Source organism: Zeus faber (genome assembly GCF_960531495.2).
Source record: "Zeus faber genome assembly, chromosome: 19".
NCBI classification, from domain to species: Eukaryota; Metazoa; Chordata; class Actinopteri; order Zeiformes; family Zeidae; genus Zeus; species Zeus faber.
Window position 1 is genome coordinate 8,551,950 of NC_137206.1, and position 18,143 is coordinate 8,570,092.

The 18,143-nt window shown below is 45.7% G+C and overlaps 2 protein-coding genes across 2 annotated transcripts in view; both read right to left on the bottom strand.

Annotated features, from left to right (window-relative positions):
* The window catches only part of arhgef4 (Rho guanine nucleotide exchange factor (GEF) 4), a gene marked incomplete at its 5' end in the record, with an annotated part of 57,553 nt that extends 46,782 nt beyond the window's left edge, over positions 1 to 10,771 (bottom strand). Inside the window, 2 exons of the mRNA XM_080020269.1 lie at positions 6,205 to 6,334; positions 8,221 to 10,771. Of these exons, the coding sequence (XP_079876395.1) occupies positions 6,205 to 6,334; positions 8,221 to 9,825 (1,735 nt within the window). The remainder of the gene's footprint in view (positions 1 to 6,204; positions 6,335 to 8,220) is intronic.
* A 1,117-nt stretch (positions 10,772 to 11,888) lies between these two features.
* Positions 11,889 to 18,143, bottom strand: part of LOC307244786 (uncharacterized protein) — a gene marked incomplete at its 3' end in the record, with an annotated part of 47,487 nt that continues 41,232 nt past the window's right edge. The window contains exons 3-4 of the mRNA XM_080020090.1: positions 12,379 to 12,981; positions 11,889 to 11,924 (exon numbers count right to left, since the gene is read on the bottom strand). Of these exons, the coding sequence (XP_079876216.1) occupies positions 11,889 to 11,924; positions 12,379 to 12,981 (639 nt within the window). The remainder of the gene's footprint in view (positions 11,925 to 12,378; positions 12,982 to 18,143) is intronic.

An 18,143-nucleotide genomic window follows, 5' to 3' on the forward strand; every position in this document is an offset into this window, starting at 1 on the left:
ACAGCATGAAATACCATAGGATATTGCAAGATGACAATTGGCGTAAATTGACTGTACTGACTCTCGACTACTAAGTTGTAGTAGTCTCTCTCTCTCTCTCTCTCTCTCTCTCTCTCTCTCTCTCTCTCTCTCTCTCTCTCTCTCTCTCTCTCTCTCTCTCTCTCTCTCTCTCTCTCTCTCTCTCTCTCTCTCTCTCTCTCTCTCTCTCTCTCTCTCTCTCTCTCTCTCTCTGACTATTTTCTGTAAAAGTAAGATGGCAGAATGGCATAAAACCAGATTAGGAGAGTTGGTGCCCTGAGGCATCTGGAACAAATGAGCCCTCGTTCTCTGCTGAAAAGAATGTCAGACAAAGACGGTGCTGAGACGAGCATCGACACTGGAGCGCGTCTTACAGAAAGCTCTCCGGGAATCGAAGGACTCGAGCGTGATTCCGACTCAGCGTCCGCGGCTTGTTTTGATCAGGCTACGAGAGAGCAGTGCTCCCCCTCTAGTGGTCGGAAATGATGCGTTGTGACGTTCCAAAACCATTGGCTGTGAGTGTGTGTTAGGGTACACCTAAATGCCTCTACGCAGCCATGCAAAGAGGAAACAAGGCAATTGGTGTTCTTGTACTTTGTTTACGGTCAAAACAAACACTTCAGTCCATGAAGGATGCCCGGAACCAGCAGACCGTAACTGTCAGACCAGAACTTTGCTGTCGGCAAACGCACGCACGCCCACACACGCAGCCACCCACCCACGCATGCACGCGCTTTGGAAGAGTTCAATTAGGAAAAGATAATTATGTCCTCCGAGCAATAATAGGACTCCTCGGCAATAAGAGCTGGAGTGATGACATTATCAAAACAGCAATAGCAGCTCCACACTGAGCCGGCCTAATGTTTGGTTCTCACACTGGTTTTGTTTCTCTGGAAAATATAAATGATCAAAGTACAATTGCTAAATACGAAAAAAAAAAAAAAGAAGAAAATGTGACCGAAAATGGACAAAACCCACAACCAAAGGGGAAATTGACATTGACTGCACACACACGCGCGTGCGGCTTGATCTGAAATTGAGTGCATGAAAGTATGCTCTGCAAATCACTCAAGAAAATTTTATCCCAAAAGGTATATTTTAGTGACAATATACTGATGTGTCTTAACAAGGACTGATAATGGAGTTAGAGCTTGAGCCGCCATTAACGGCGGTTTCATTTCAAGACACTACCTTAAAGTCGACACAAGTGGAATAAAAAAGAAGATATATCAATGCTCAGATTAACCGCGCTCTGCTGGGGATTATGACATCAATAAAAGGCAGTATGGAAAACTATTGGAGTGGCGTTACGCAGCACCAGACACATCTCGGACCCAATGAGGTCACGCTGCAACGTCTCTTTTGATCCACTGAGCAATACAATTTAGCAGAGTGAAAACTGAATTACACACTGGACATCTGGCTGGAAACCAGTGACCTCACTTTAAAGCTGTGAACGTGCTGCTGACCTCATTGTGAGTTGGATGCTAGCAGCCCTGCTAGCTCAACAGGTAATGCTAGCCCTACCCTCCAGTCAGAAATGGAGGTTGTTGAAAGAGCTCAAAGCTTGGATGTTATTCGAAAACTGGACACGATAAGAAGCGACTTGGCCGCAAAGATCGATGGGAGTCCTGAATGCAATTCAAGATGTTAAGAGGGATGTGCGAGACTTCTCTGGTGGCATGGATGCAGCAGAAGAGCGTATTGCAACATCGGGGACACAGTTAAGTCAGAGTAGGGGCGGGCCATATGGCAGAAATATCGTATCCCGATTTCTTTCTTCTTTTTTTTTTTTTAAACAGGATCACAATCCAATCATGTTTTTTTTTTTTTCCAATCATGTTGGTTTGAAGACTATTTAGCAAGTTACTGAACAGTACAACCAAACTAACCCCCCCCCTTTTTTATATAGCCCTACAAGGTAACAAAACCTAAAAGAAAAAAAGAATAACAAACCAAAGTACCTTTGCAGTGAAACAGAGAGAGAGGAGAGAGCTGCGAGCTCAGCCTTCAAAAGCTTGTTTTGTTTATTTTAGTGTATTACTACACGAGTGTGTTTTGGTTTAACTCCTCTCTTGCTCGCACTGGATAAGTCTGCGCACTTAATTACACCCCAAGGTAAGGGGGAGGGTAATGCATAAATGCAATTAGGAATGAACAGGGGGAGATAACTACAGATCCATTCGAAATGAACAATGCTTTTGTTTCGTTCTATAAGGCCCTCTTAGACTTAGAGGTCTAAGAGGTCCACTAGATTTACAGGATGTTTCCAATGCTATTGATAATATGAAAGGCGGTAATGCATCAGGACCCGATGGGCTCCCAATAGACATTTATAAATTATTTAAGGAAAACGAATAGCCCCATTGTTAGACCTATCTCACTTCTGAACTATGATGCAAAGATCATTGCGAAGCCTTGTTGTGGTGTGGGGGAGTCTTGTCTTGGGTCTTGGTAATTGGGCCCAGGATCAGTGTGGCTGTACACATGTTGCTCGTCAGAGCAATAGGTAAATCATCCACACAGACAGACAGACAGACAGACAGACAGACAGACAGACAGACAGACAGACAGACAGACAGACATAGAGAGCCTCCTTCATGACAAGTTTCCATCTGCTCCCAACTTATTCCATCTTGCCAGCCTCCACAGTAAACTGGTGTGTTTGCAACATCTCTGCATGTGTCTCTGTGTCGGAGGGCCCTGAACACTCGGGTGGCGTGTGGGAGGCGGAACTGTCACAGTGGCACCTAAACAGGGACTCTCCAGCACGGGGAAGGGACACAGAAGGACTGTCCGCCACCAGCAGATCAACGGGCGGCCATAGCACCAGCCCTCTCCTGACTGGCAGCAGCCACACCTAGGATGTCCAGTGGATGACCAGGGGAGAAGCAGCCGCAGCAGCCACCATGGGTTACTGCCTGCAGCTAGCTGCTCCAGCCAGCACCACCGCCCGGACCATCCAGCAACCCAGCAGCCAGGCCACCCCTCCAAGCAGCCCCTCCAGGCAAGCCCGGCTACACCACCACCAGCCAGCACAGCAGCCCAAGGCCCCACGCTCTGGAAGGGAGGAGGGGGTAGTAGTGTTTAGGTTAGGGGGAGATTCAGGATTCTCCCAGGCCTCAGTTTGGTGTTGGGGTTATGTGGTGTGGGGTTAGTGTGGTTAAAGCAGCTACACCTGTCTTGGGGCTTGGTAATTGGGCCGGGGATCCGGGTGGCTTTACACCTGTTGCTCATCAGAGCAATCAACAAGCAACATAAATTACAAATCACCCATTCCCACACACACAGGGGGAGAGCCTCTGTCATGACAAGTTTCCATCTGCTTCCGGCTTGTTCCATCTTGCCCACCTCTACAATATGTCTACACTGTGTCTCTGAGTCAGAGGGCCCTGAAAACACCACTAGGGTGGTGTGTGGCAAGTGGAACTGCCACAATTAGCTATGAGACTAGAGGGGGTCCCATCCACCTATGATACATTACATGCAGATCAAAACGGCTTTGTTAAAAAATCAGCCCATGTATGTCAAGGGTCCCCTGACACTGCCATCTTGTCACTTGCATGTGGAGAAAGTGTTTGACAGAGTTGAATGGCTCTATCTACTGCAGCTGCTTAGGTTTTTTGTGTTTGGTGGCTACTTTTGTAGATGGGTTGAAATTCTGTTTGTTGAGTGTACGGGACTTGTCCTCATCGATTCAGGAGTATAAGGCCGGTATTATATTGTAGTGCCTCCAAGCAGCGGAAAAGGCCTTGAAGCTACCCCTGATGCCGGCGGCCGTATAGACACCCCATGGCTGCATACAGCACAGCACCCTGCAGCCACAAAAGACCCCCCAGCCCCCAGATAAGCCGGAAGCTGGCAGAGCAACACCCACGCCCGGCCCCGGGGAGCTTAACCTAATCCCAGAGAGCGTGCGAGAAGACCCTGCACCCCTGAGGCACACACATACAACACACCTGCCTGGGCAAGCACAAGACACAGCCGCAGGCATAGAATCCGGGCCACGGGCGCCAGGCACGGACTGCAGCCAGGAGCCAGGCCGACAGACCGACACTCCACCTGAACCGCCGGCCCTGCAGGCAAGCCAGCAGGGCCCCCAGGCCCACCGGCACCCCGCGCAAGGGCAGGGCCCGCCCCACCACAAACGACCAGACGCCCCATCCACCCACCGCAGAGAAGCCACACAGCGGGAGCAAAGGCCGATGGCCCGCACCCAACCCATGACAGTAAATGGTCTCCTAGGGGCCCCGGAAGCACCCGGCGCCACACCCAGCAGCCACGCCAGGTCGCAGCATGCCAGAAACCATCAGGCGCAAGCCGCTAGGACTTGAATCCAGCCGGCAGGGGGCCCACCCGGCTGCCCCCTGACCAACCACACCCCCACACCAACCCATCAGCGCCCCGCCAGCCGAGAAAACCCAAGTGCCCAATGTGTACTGTTGGCAATTGCAGTTAAAATTGCGGGGTGTTGGGGTGTGAGTCCTCAAAGCAAATTGAACCCAAATCATGTGTACCCCTCCTGCCCCACAGAACCTGGTCTGGTGGGGTGTTTTTCGAAGTAAGATTTGCGTGCGAGTGTATGTGCTCTAAGCTAATATGAGTGGTATTCAAATTTCAGGACGGAAGAGAAGCACATTGTGGCAGGAGCGTGACGGGCAAGATTGCAGCCCCCCGCCACATAGCTCGCACCCCACCCACCCCGCAAACCCATGGCCTATAGGGAACATGCTATAATATGTTCGAAGGCACAAATACAAACCATAATACTGGACTTAGATTGCCACAATATAATTGGATAATGTGAATGTATACCCCTTGTATCACCCCTGTGAAGCTAAATAAATTTGATCCTAATATTCCTGAGCAATGATATAACTGCAATATTATTCATCAAGGTACTTTATATCAGTGGTGGGACTGATTAGATTCAAATATTATGGAGTTCAGTGACACACTATATCTCTCAAATTACCTCTTCTCCAATACCTCTAACCCCTACTGTGTATACTGAGCATTTATCCAGATAATGGTTCTCTATCTAATAGAAAAAGAAAAGTGCTTGACCTACTTTATCTACGACAAGCCAGGCGCTAGATAGCCCTGCGTTGGAAGAATGTTAGTTGCCCCTCTCTTGGCAAGTGGGTGAAAAACTTATCAAGTTTAGCTCTTGAGAAACTCACTTATTTAATTAGGAAGAAAGCATTTGAGTTTTACAACATCTGGGAGATGTTTTTTTTAATTAAAAAAAACAAATGGTGACATTGCACAGGCATTGGAAGTGTGAAGTTTTGGTGAAAATAACCACTCTATTGTGAGGAATATGTACGCTGTTCTATGTTCATGATTGCATTTTTTTTTTTTTTTTTTTTTCATAAAATTGTTAATTAATTTTTCTTTTCATTGTAAATCTCCTTTTTAACTTGATTACTAGTTATTTATGTATTCATTTTCGAGTGATATTTTTGTTATTTTATATACTGCCAAATGTTAAAGTTGGGGAAGGTTCAGTTATGTATGTACAATGTGTTAAATGTATAAAATCAATAAATATATGTAACAAAAAAGTAAGACCATTGTTGAATGCATGACGGTGTTTGGTTGGTGGTTCATATAAAGTCAACTGTACCGTTATGCATCATTATTTTACATCCACATCACCACTTCCAAACCCCCAAGTATTCTAATTAAATCGTCTTTATTGAGTTAAAAGTAAAACAAAAAAAAAACTGAAAGTTCATGCTATGCATGAAGGCAGACAATTATCAAATCCCATTAAATGTTGTACAAGAGACCTTTGTGTTCAGAAAAAAAATTCGAACAGCTTCCCATGGCTGGAAGGATTTCCATTAGTGACAGTAAGCCTTCAGCCACTAACTCAGCAGCAAACATTACCGAAAAAATAAAATTCAGAATGTCACTTAACTTTTCCAAAAGTCTCCTGGTGAGTTGCATCTAAAATAGATTAAAATAAAATAAAAGAGACTACCCAGAGATAACAGTGGATTGGTGATCTGGTGCCAGTTCCAGGTCATGCCCACCTAGGCCAAACAGAGGTATGTGCAGCACTGGAGTCCTACTGTATAGTCCTATAGAGTAAGCCTTAATCTCTACCTCTACCTGAGCAACTCTAGATGATGGCAAAAAGGTTAAATAGTAAATAGTAAGTTGTAAGTTTGTACTTACAGGTGTAGGAAACGCCTCTTCTCCAGCCCAGGCAATCCAGTCCGATGGGGGTGCTCTGGGAGAAGCAGTGGGCCTTGAGGGGCATTCCCCGAAAAGCTTCCAGTGATCCCAAGGTGACTCCAGTTTGCGCCTATATAAGGGGATTGCAAGAGTGGGGGTAAGCGGAAATCTATCGTGAGGTCCCTTAATGGTCTAATGATCCCTTAATGTTATAGTTTCATGCTGCGTTTAAATGACCGCAATGGCAAATATACAGTATGACATGCAATGAAAAAGGTGAGGCGGAGGTACATGCACGTATCTGATCTAAATGGCAGAGCAAAGGAAGCTGATGGCAGACGAAGAAATTACAAGGTAGACAAACTCTTGACAGGTATGTATTCCCGGTTCCATATCCATGCCAAAAAGAGTTGCAGACACTTCCCAAGAGAGATGACAGACAGTCCATCAGTAACGAGAATGACAGGTGAAAAGAAGCGAGGCAGAGGAGGAGGAAGAAGGAGGAGAGTTTGAGATGGCCTCCGGTTTTGCATTTGGATTTGTTTGCTTTTGGCGGGGCGCTGTGTCCTCACAGGGCTGCGGCTACATCTTACTTTGTCCAAGGTTTCAGGCGACACCGAGTTGAGATGGCCCAAACTCCCCCTTGCAGCGGCTCTGGACCGCTTGCGCTTGTATTTCTTCTCCTCCTCGATCCAGAGGTCGTCCAAGCAGCGCCGGCGCCGTGGGCCAAGCCTGGCCGTTCCGGGAACCACTCTGTGGCCAGAGCCGAGCCTGCTAGTAGGCGCAGAGACCACGGGATCCTTGGCCTCAGATAGCCTCCTTGTTCTGGACATGCCGGCAGATTGACTGCCGATTTGTGTGGCCTTATGAGTGCAGAGTTAATTGGTTAGTCGGGTCAGTCAAATGCTCTTTGCTCTTGAACACATATCTAAAATTATCAACAGGTTAGCATTATATGAAACTTGGTAGGTGTAATAAAGTGCTATCATTATAGTGGGGAGTTAATTTTTGTTGCACTGCTGTGTCTTGCGGTGTATTGATATTAACCATTCAAATGTCAAAACGATATGAACTTGGAATGGCTACTAGATATATCATTGTACATAACAATTTGAAAACATATTTACTGACGGGAGAGCTTCTTTGATACTTTGAATGTCTCAAAAAGCCACCAGGGGGGGCTAGCTAGTAAGTTATGTTAAGCTAAGAAACTTTCAGGGAGGTTGAATGAGAGAGGAGCAAGGCAGGGAGGATGAATAAGGGATGTTTAAGAACTCACTTAAGTGAAATATACCAAACTGCTGGGGGCCTGAAGGGGAGAGGAAGGAGCTGACTTAGCAGTTTCTCTCCTCCTTCTTATCTTCCTGTTCTGAGAACGGCCCAAGAAAGACAGGCTTGTTCTCTCTTCCCACATAGACACTGACAAGTGTAGATAGACTTGCAACCGGCTCCCTGAGACACATGCCTGCTTGCACACAAATAGACAGACATTTACACACAGCCACACAAATGAATAACTGCTCTACATAGACATAAGCACACATAAAATGCAGACTGGAGAGGAGCAGTTGGCTGCCATTGGCTGATCCCCTATTCTATTACAGCTAGAGCTAGTAGGCAGCTGTAAATGGGAGTGTAAACAACACATTTGCCACGGAGCTGGCGCCCCACTGGCATCCTGATTGAGGACTCAACAAGGCTCTTTTTTTATCCACACAGATTTATAATGACAACCACAGGCAAACAGGCAGTGCTTTCACTGAGTACACACAGACAGACAGACACTGCATGACATGAGCTATAAAGGGAACGAATGCATGAGAGGACCTGGCCATGAATTTTGTACCAGATGATTAAATTCATAATTAAGTTTTGTAAAGAACTAGAAAGAATGACAATGATAAATATGACGCTTATCCAAAAACACACAAAATTAAAAAAAACAACTAAAAGAACACGCAAGATTTGATTTTGTGCACTTGAACAGCAGAGGAGGGCAAATAAACATTCTCTTACCTCTATTTCATTGATGGAGCCAATGGTATGCAGGCTGATGTGTGATTGGCTGTCTATACTACCCTCAGTTGAATCCGGAGGGCTGAGGGAGAGTCCCAGAGGGCTAGCTGCTGGCTTCAGTGTCTTTGGCCTTTCTGGAGGATCTATTAGGCCCTCCACACTAGCCGATTGGCCGAGAATAATGGATAGGGGGTTTACTCTGGCTGAGTGAGAGTACCGGAAGACCCTTCGTTGAGCCGCTGGCCTTGGACTGTTAGGCTTAGGGCTCATGGGTCGTAGAGGGCTCTCTGTTGGGCCCTCACTGGGCACAGAGGGGGACCTTGCCCGAGGAGAGTGCTGGTAGGTTAGGCAGGTTAAAGAAGCAGGGCTCAGGGGTGAAAGGGGACTGGCGTCATTGACTGGCGGGACCTTAACATCATCTGAAGACAATGGCGGGCCCAAATTGGGTAATGTGATTGGCAGACCATTAGAGGAGCATTTTCTCCTCTGGCCCTCAGACTTGCAGCCATGGGGGGCATCTATTCCACCACTATGTGGAACCCCTCTCTTGGAAAGGGGATCTGTGTGACGCAGGGCCCTAAGGGAGGTTGGGGAGGTAGGTATGCTCAGCCTGTCCTGGACAGAAGAGACAGAAAAGTCTTGAAAAATCTGCCCAGGAAGAGTCCTGTTTCCATCTCCATCAGGAACTGAGAGCGTCCTTCTCAGCAAGTCTGCCTCTGTGGCCCTCTTTAGCTTCCTCCAGGACTGCCTGGCTCTGTTCAAGTCCCCATCAATAGCCATGGTCAGCTGCTCCTCATTCTCCTTATCCACTGAGCGTGACTCAAACAGGCTGGAAAGAGACTTATGTGCCTGGGCAAAACGCATTCGAATGTTCAGGCTGTCGTTGCTCTTGCTCCTCTTGTAGTTCTGCCCATCGGCCGGCTGCACCAACCTAAGGTGGGGGCTGTCAGGACTGAGGGTTCCATTGCCTTCTCCACCCGCCCCAGGGCTAAAGAGCTGGCGGACATGGCGGGTGTGCGGGGTAGTAGGGAAGAAGCCGTAGTCCTCTTCCTCTGTCTCGTAGTATACAGAGGAATGTGCTTGTTGCGCTGTCTCGTTGAGAATGTTGCTGCCTTTGAGGAAGACCTCGTCATCTGAGTTGTCCCCCTGGACACTTTGCTCAGAATGAGGGGACCTGAGAGGGAGGGACTCTCCTCCTCCCTCTGTTGAATCCCTGAGAGATTCTTCCCCCTTGCTCCCCTTCATGCTCTTGGCTTTCCTGAATGAGGGCATCTTTGCAAAGACAGAAAACTTTGAGACCTTGTTTCCTGCCTGGCTGCCTTTTGCTTTCCCCTTCTTAATTATTTTGTTATCTTCGTTATCAGCACTGTATGAAACACTGTCATAGGACACTGTCATGGGCCTGCAGCGCCTCTCCCCGCTATCCCGCAGCAGAGGAGAGACTATGGAATCATTAAGGTAAGGTGTGTGGAGCCGAGGCTCAAACTCAGCATTCTTTGAGGGATTTTCTTCATGCTTGAGTTGGCAGTGTGGACTCTTAGGACTGGAGGTTGTCATGCCTGCTGATAGGTGAGCTAAATCCCCAGCGTCTTCTGCTGGCCCCATGTTATCCTGTTTCTGTGCTTCTATTTTTGAGTCTGAATTCTCCTGTGAACGCTCAGCCTCCAGAATTGGTTCCAAGTTACTAATGGAGAGTAGGTTCAGGCTGACATCAGGGAATGGATACCTTACTATCTTAACCTCATGCTGTGGAGCTTGGAAGCTAGTCTGCTGATAGTCCTGAGCCAGTGCATAACCTTCAACCTCCAGAAAGCTTCTTCTTCTGTCAGATGTGTGGGTAGGTGGCTTGCTACTGTACTTAAGTCCTTCTTTGCATTTGTCATCTACGAGCAGACCTCTCCTCTCTAAATATGAGACTAAGGGATCAAGGCCCTCGCTTTCAGTGATTGAGTCAACACAATTTGTTCCCAATTTTGCCACAACATTCCCACATCCACTGTCTATCAGATCAAAATCATCTTTGATACACTCATTGTTTTGAAGTTTTTCCAGTTCTTGCACCTCAGACAGACTAAAGGGGCAGTGGCCATCCGGGTCTTCCCCAAGGCCAGACACAGCGGAGTCCTCACTGCTCCAATAAGGCTTGTAGTCCAGGGGAGAGAGAACCTCTGAATTGTTGTGGGGATTGACGTTGTCCAAAAAGTTGGAGATTGTTCTTCTTGATGATACAACCTTGTGGCAAAATGTTCCGTCGTTGGTCTCCAGGCTGTTGTTGGCTCCTTTTGAAGCCACGCTTGTACTCTCAGCTTCCTCTGTCCCTTCTCTGCCGGCCTTTGTGTTGTTGTTGGAGTCTGAGAAATTGGAAAAAGAGGCTCCACCATTGCAGGGTGTTACAGGGATCCTGTGCTTTAGTTTGACTGGCTTATCTAGACTGGAAGTTGTGCTAATGGCAGTTTCAATGTTTACCGGGGGAGCAGACTTCTGATCCAAGAATAAGTATTGATGCGGATCATGCTCAGTGGGTGTGAGCTCTGTTGGATTTTCCTCTATGCCACTGAGTGAAAACTGAGTAGAGTGAACATTTATTTGACCAAGGAATACTCCAGGGTTGTCTTTGAGCCCAACACACTCAGACAACTCTGCTGTAACAGAGTTACGCTGTGAGTGACTGACAGTACTCACCACTTCCACAAATTTTTCCTGGTCAAGGTAATCATGACTCACCGCCACCTCCCTCTCCTCCTTGGGCTCCTGAGAGAGGGCCCTCCCCTCCCGTCCAGAGGTCTCTGAAAACAAGTGGGGGGAATCCTCTGGCCCTGGGCTGTCAGAGGAAACCAACAGCTTATCTAGGAGTGGATGAGGAGTCAAACATTCCCCACAACCCCCACCAATGTCAGACTGGGTCTGAGCTGATTCAGGCCCCAGCACTACATAGCCTGCCTGTGTCTCATTAAACAGTGAGAAAGGGGGCTTCTTATCTGTGGGATTCTTTACATTAGCAGCTCCATGCTCCAAGTGCTTGGGAATCTGTTCCAGGTACTTAGGAATTAAACCTTGGGTTTGATCAATAACTTGTGTGTTCGGCCCTTTTGAGCACCGGTTTCGTCGCCTTCGACGCCCCTGCCGATCCTGCCGCTCCTCTGGGCCCCTGCTGTCTGACCCTGTTGCAGAGCTTCGTTGGGACAGCTTTGAAAAACTGATTACTGGAGCACAGTCATCAGAGTTAAAGATGGACCCGGCATCTGCGGAAAATGTAATGGAGGAACCGATTTCGTTGACTGTCCCGGATGATTTTGTGAGCTCCGTTCGTGACCTCCCACTGCTAACATCCGTTGAATGCCTTTCTCCCACCAGACATGGCTCATCCAACCATTTGCTTTCATCAACACAGACAACTGAGAATGTCTTTTTATGGTTCTGGGTGTTGTTGGAACTCACCTCTCTGAGGTTAAATGAACTGCAAGTATCCAAGTTGCTTGTTGAAGAAGTGACTTGTGTTTCAATTGTGTTTTTGAACCCGGTATTTTGTCGCACAGTATTTGCTTCTGTGTCCTTTGCTTTTGTGAACTCTATAGTTTTGACACCAGCCCTTGTGATTTGTTGGTTGCTTGTTAGTTTTGTGTCTTCAAGTGTATAGTAGTTGTGTGTGACTCTAGATTTTGGTGTGTTCAGCAGGCCAGTAATGTGATCATCTGTTCCATTATCTGTGGAATTACTCAATGTTACACAATTTGTCCCAAAACTGTCACACAGCTGACTTTTAACCTCATACACTTCTAAGGCATTTATATCTTTACTCTTTTTATTTATTGTGTCTAAAAATTCTACACTACACTCCTGTCTACATTGCCAGTGTGTATCGTTACCTTCACTGCCGTCTATGTGTGGATGAGTACAGTTATCTACAATGTCTAGTGATTCTCTGCACCTTAGTTCAATGTCCTGATTACATATATCCTGTGTTCCTTTGTCTGTACTCTCAGGTAGGGCTCTGTTTGCAGTCTGTAACCTTGTGTTCAGAAGCTGCTGTAATGTCTGATGGAATCCACACCCTCCATTATCTATCTGTATTGTGCATATGTCTGGGACATCTAAGGACTCTGTCGTTGTGCAATGTGAGCTGTCTTCAGGCTGCAATGGGGCATTTGCTTCTTGTACAGGCAGCCTGGCATTTACCTCCTCAGTTACGTTGATGCTGTCTGTGCCATGTAGGTTATGTATGTGCGTCCCATTCTTGTTTGGGCTGCCGAGCTTGGTCTGAGTTATTGTGTAAAGAGGCTGTAATCCAGGTGGGGCAAGGTCCCAGTCTGCCCCTTGTTTCTCTGGAGTGGGGTCAAGTTGGACCGAGCTGTATTGTCTAAGGCTGCGCTCCTGCTGTTTAGAAAGGTCTGCACTGTATGGCGTGTCAGTGCTGTTATCTGGGCTTCTCCTGCTACTGCTGGGTCGACGTGGGTAAGGCTCTGCAGCCCTTCTCTGGGCGTCCTTGGCTGTGATCGACTCTCGCCGTCGAGCTTTACTCTGGCTGGTGTGGGAGCAGTGACCCTCTGCTCCCGGTAGCACCCCTAGACGGACCTCGCTGTCCGGACTGGGGTCTGGCGGTGCTTCGCTGTGCCATGATCGAGAGTTAAAGTAGTCATCTGATGAATTGCCACAGCCAGGAACCCTTCCCTCACAAAATCCCGATGGGCTGGCATCGAAATCCCCTTCCTCCAAGGCTAATCCATCAGCACAGCAAGAAGAGTCTTCAAGAGCTTCCTGGGTCTGTCGAGAAAAGAGGAAAGAGAGATGAGATACAAGTCAATGAAAACACAGAGGATGGTCTACATTAGGGGGATCATGCTAAGGCTGATGAAGGGCCTCAGACCCGATTCTGATACAGCCGCTGATGAGCTGCAAACACAAAGCAGTTAAATAGAGAGGCATATGCAAAGTTTCAGGGATGCTAAGCAGTCACATTATGGTATAGAAATACCATAGCCGTGACCCTTTGGAATCCCTAGTCCCTAACAAGTGTTCCCCTAAACAGGAAAAAGTACACATAGCACTACATATAGTGGTGAAAAACCCTGTCAACAGCATGCATTCAGTTGCAGAACTTGAAAATGTTTATAATGTTAAGTGACTCCCTAAAATGCATTGTTGTGCGTCAAGGCAGATCTAGTGACCACATGGTATTCAAGAGAAGACAGAGGAAAAATGTGACAGCTACTGGTGTTTTGGTTCTCAAGTAGGCCAAGGCAATCAGGTTGTAAGCTTTCAAATAATGTTTCATACATTGAAATCTGAAAATATTTGAAGAAGATATGCTTATTTCAATGTTGGTACACCTAAACTCCTGTAGCAGAGAAAATGCCCCACAAAAATGCAGGTAATGGATGGGAACAATAGCTGTTAACACCACCTCCAACCACTCCCCCACTAGACTCCGTCATTGTCAGTGGGTTCAAGTGTGTAGAGAATAAAAAAATGACACGTAAAAATATATGATACTCTCCCCTAAGTATGTTACTATATCTATTTTTCGTTAATATGTATTTGAATCAATAATTTATACAATTATTGGAAAATTATTCAAGTTAATCCATTAATTTTAAATGGTTTTTTTTCAAGTTCATGCTTACTATACTAGCATGACCCCTCTGTTATTCTGTAACGTCTAAACATTCCCATTTCCTGCCTTTATTGTTTTATAACAATGATAGTTTTAAGACTGGCACATTTCAGATATATAACTTTTGAAACTATAACCAAACAACAATTCCCAAAATGCAAATGGCTGGTAAAACCCCACTACTTGCATTCTGGGAATTGTTGTTGTCCGGGAGTACCCTGCCACCCGTTGCCAGTTCTTCAATATAATGGAGAGCGTCTGCCACCTTCTTCTGATTATCAATAACAACACTGAGATAATGTTTTCACAGAGAAGTGAAATTTCTTGCTTCTGGTGTTTATCTGTTTCTTTAAAACATTGTTAAGGAAGTGAAGTCAGGTCTTCTTCTTCGTGTCTTCCGATGCGTTGTGGCACAACTTTTTTTTACCATGCAAAGACCCAGTAACATGCATCAAAGGAACTCATGAAACGTTAATTTATCATCGATCAAAATCAAGCATGTGTCTTTTGACAATGACGCTGTGTTGTGTTTTGTTTATGGGAGGGGTTTCAAGCGAAACTGCGGAATAATAGCCAGTAAAACCAAAGACGCAAATAGATAACCACACCCACACAATGTGCCCCAGACTGAGACACAGAGACTAAAACAAGCTTACTTCGGTGACAAACTATAAGTATTTAGTGATCCTAAAACTGTAGTTTGTTATATTGAGTGGGTTCTTAAACATTTCAACTTTCATGATATGAAAAAAAAAAAAAAGAAAAACACATTAAAAACAACTTTTAAGTCTGCACAATTGTGGGACAAAAATCGCCCTCAAAACCTTTTTTCATTTTTTTCTTTGTAGAATAAGACTATGGTGTGGGGACCGTGGGGTTTAAGCAGCCACACCTGTCTTGGGTCTAGGTAAAATGATCAGGAGTGGCTGTAATCCTGTTGCTTTTCAGAGCAATAAATGGGCACAGGTAAATCACCCTCGCACACACATGAAGAGCCTCTGTCATGACATGTTTCTATATGCTCCCGGCTCGTTACATCTTACCACTTTCTAAAATAAACTGGTACGTTTCAACAGGACTTGTGCTCATGCATATCCTGATTACAACATCCAAAAAAATACTATGTTGAAATATGGTCGAGTAAAAGTCGAAAGTCTCAAAAATGAAACTGTATTTACTAAATAAGCAAATACCGTTTTTACACCAAAATTAGCGGGTTGACCCAGGCTTTTTGAACCTGGGTCAACCCGCTAAAAATAGGCAATTGACACCTTTCCCATTACTACGGTAAAGCACCATGGAGCAACAGCAGCATGGAGACATGCTGCGGGTGTGCGAGTGCACACTTGCCTGTCCACGCACAGGTCCTTGGGTGGCGGGGACCGGCTTGGGGCGATACTGGAGAGGGGAGGGGTGGGGGCAATTCCTACACTCACAACATTTCATGGTCCCCCATGCGGAAAAAGGTTAATAACTTCTGATTTTGGATTCTAAGTGTGATAATAAATTATGGAATGTTTCACAGATATCCCTGTGTATTTATGCACCAGTGTCCGGAATTTCAAGGTCCATCGCACAGGTAAAGGGGCCAAAATAAGTGTGTCGACCGGGGTGTCCTGTACACATCAGAGCAGATCGGAGTCGGAGCCGATTAAAACCTGGGTCTATTGCTGGGCAATAGACCGACTGAGACGCAAGTTTTTCCTTTCCCACTGGAGACAAATGCCGTAAGTTAGCGGGTGTTACTGGGTTTTTGATGCAGTGGGAAAGGGGTATAAGTTACATAAACATTTTGTTCTACTTCCCACCTTTTCTACTTACCTATTTCATAGAGGTAAATGTTCACCACTGCTATTGCATCAACACTAAGTATTTTCACATTTAAAATTTGTGCTTAAAAATTCAAAGTTTGTCATCTGGCTGTTTCATTCAACATTCGAAAAATGTTATATATACACATTTAGATTTCAAATCTGTTTCTGTGCCCAATCATGGTCATATAGTGGTCCCAATCAAATTCCCACTCAAGCCATCCCCGGATTACTATAATTATCTCATTACACAAACACACAACTTTGTAATGACAAATTCATTAAGTTGACAAAGTCCACTTACTCTCCAGAGCCTCAGCAAATAAGTTTTGTCCTCCACCAGCGCACAGAGACGAGTGGCGACCCTGCTGATCACTGCTCCCATGGTGTGATGAAACCAGAATATGTACACCTTAGTACTTGTGCAATCCACCCTTTCTCACTCCCATTTTCTGCCCTGGCACTACATAGCCATGAAAGCCTAGGCCCACACCCGACTTCTTTCTCTTATCATGGTTTCTCCTCTTTTTCTCTCCCCGTTTAGCTTCCATGGTCACTGATCGTCTACGCTAAGCCAAGGAGCCCCACGGTGGGTGGGCAGCAGGTGGGTGGGTGGTTGACGACAGTTCCTTACTCTTGTCTCTGATTAATAGATCCCATCCTGTCTTCACAAGAACTCTGGACCATTCACACTAAGGGTGAGAGAAGAGTGTAACCGATGAGCGCAACTTGGTCACTGTGTCAAAGCTGGATCTTGACTTATCCTCAATGAGAAAGGTACGCTGATCTCTCTCTCCCTCCCTCTCTCTCATTAACAAGTTGAGACACTAAGAAGTCCTGCTATAAATAAAGAGCGGCAACTTCTAGTAGTCATGCAAGCAGGACAGCTCCAGCCTCCAGAGCTCCAATACAGGCAACCATAACGCAAACCAAGTCACGTACGGGAACAAGACACTATCCAGGGAGGTTGAATCCAAAAGCAGTGTTGATGTTACACAAGAAAATTAAGTTGCACAAGATATGATGGAGAAGCTCTTGAGAGTTTATTCTTTAATGTGATTACATGACATTTTTTGGTGTATTTGTCATTCAGGCTTATGCAAAAGGGACAGGAGTATAAGTGGAGTTTGTGAAAAGCATGCAACATTTCCGACAGTACCAGATGGAAGACCCGGTTGACAAAATTGGACAGAGGTTTCTTGCCTTAGTTGTAGTAGTGATTATGCAAGTACTGAGACGAGATCCTTGACAATAAGATGAGATCTGGATTCTCTCCCTTTTCTCTCCTCGTCTTGTTCTCCCTCCCCTCCACCAGCATCCCACTCACAGACATAAAACAGACAACCGCCACGTGAGGACATGTTGCCGAGCACACTGAATAAATGTACGACTTAACCAAAAGCTCCCCACTTCAAAAACATACTGTTCTTCTAAGATATAATATAAGTTATATTACATTTTATGACCATTTCCATGACATTATTTTTACACGGTCCAATATCATTAGCTTACATAGTTTACATAAAGTGACATTATTTCTTAGATGTTACTTTCCTAAACTAAGACGACTGATAAGTTGTCCACTTATAAAGTTTAATTGCTCTTAGTCTGCTGTGAGTGTATAGTAATTCATTTCATGCCAAAGCATGAAATGAATTACTATACACTCACAGCAGACTAAGAGCTATGTGGCCTTAGACAGAAACAATGATGTATTTCTCACTCAACATCAATCTCTCATGCACATACAGTATACACGCATACACAGTAACCATATATACATACACATAGTACCAATGTGCTTCATTGGAGGGGGGTGCTCACAAGTGTTCATCGTAACAATTTTTAGCCAAGGTGCAGACACAAACAGACATCTTGTGCCATGGCATGATGAATGTTAAGTTGAACACCTAGTAGCCCATTTAGACATTAATCATGTTACGTTCAACAAGCCCAAACCAACATGGCGGGCTGGTGTTCTGTCAACCCCACCCCCCTCCACACCACAAGGGGTGGGACGAGTTGCAACCATTGGCTGAGCCATAGAGGAGGGTCCACAGAGAGTGGATGGTGTTATTTTTGCTAATCAATTGGACTTGAGTGCCTTAGGAGAGCTTAAGAGGCTTAGTGGATAGCCAGTCCTGATAGATGCAGCGAGGCAAGCTGGGACGGCCCCTAACATATTCGGACAGACGGACAGCGTTTTTTCTGTTTGTTTGGGAAAGTCAAAACACATCTCAAATGGTGATAGTGAAATTATCATTCTGGGGTCATTTCTTTGCCACGTTACATCAGATAGCTAGAGCCAACATACAGTATTACAAAGTCCAGTCAGCTCTGTCAACTCTCCAATGTGAGGTTCAAGGTAGACATTAAATGTCTTATTAGGTTCCTGATTGCAGTAGCAGAAACAAATAGCATTTTATGAGCTGCTCATAGGGCTGTTTATTCTCTCTACCCTTGAAAAAAAATGGCAGCCTAGAAGGAAACACCTCAGCAAT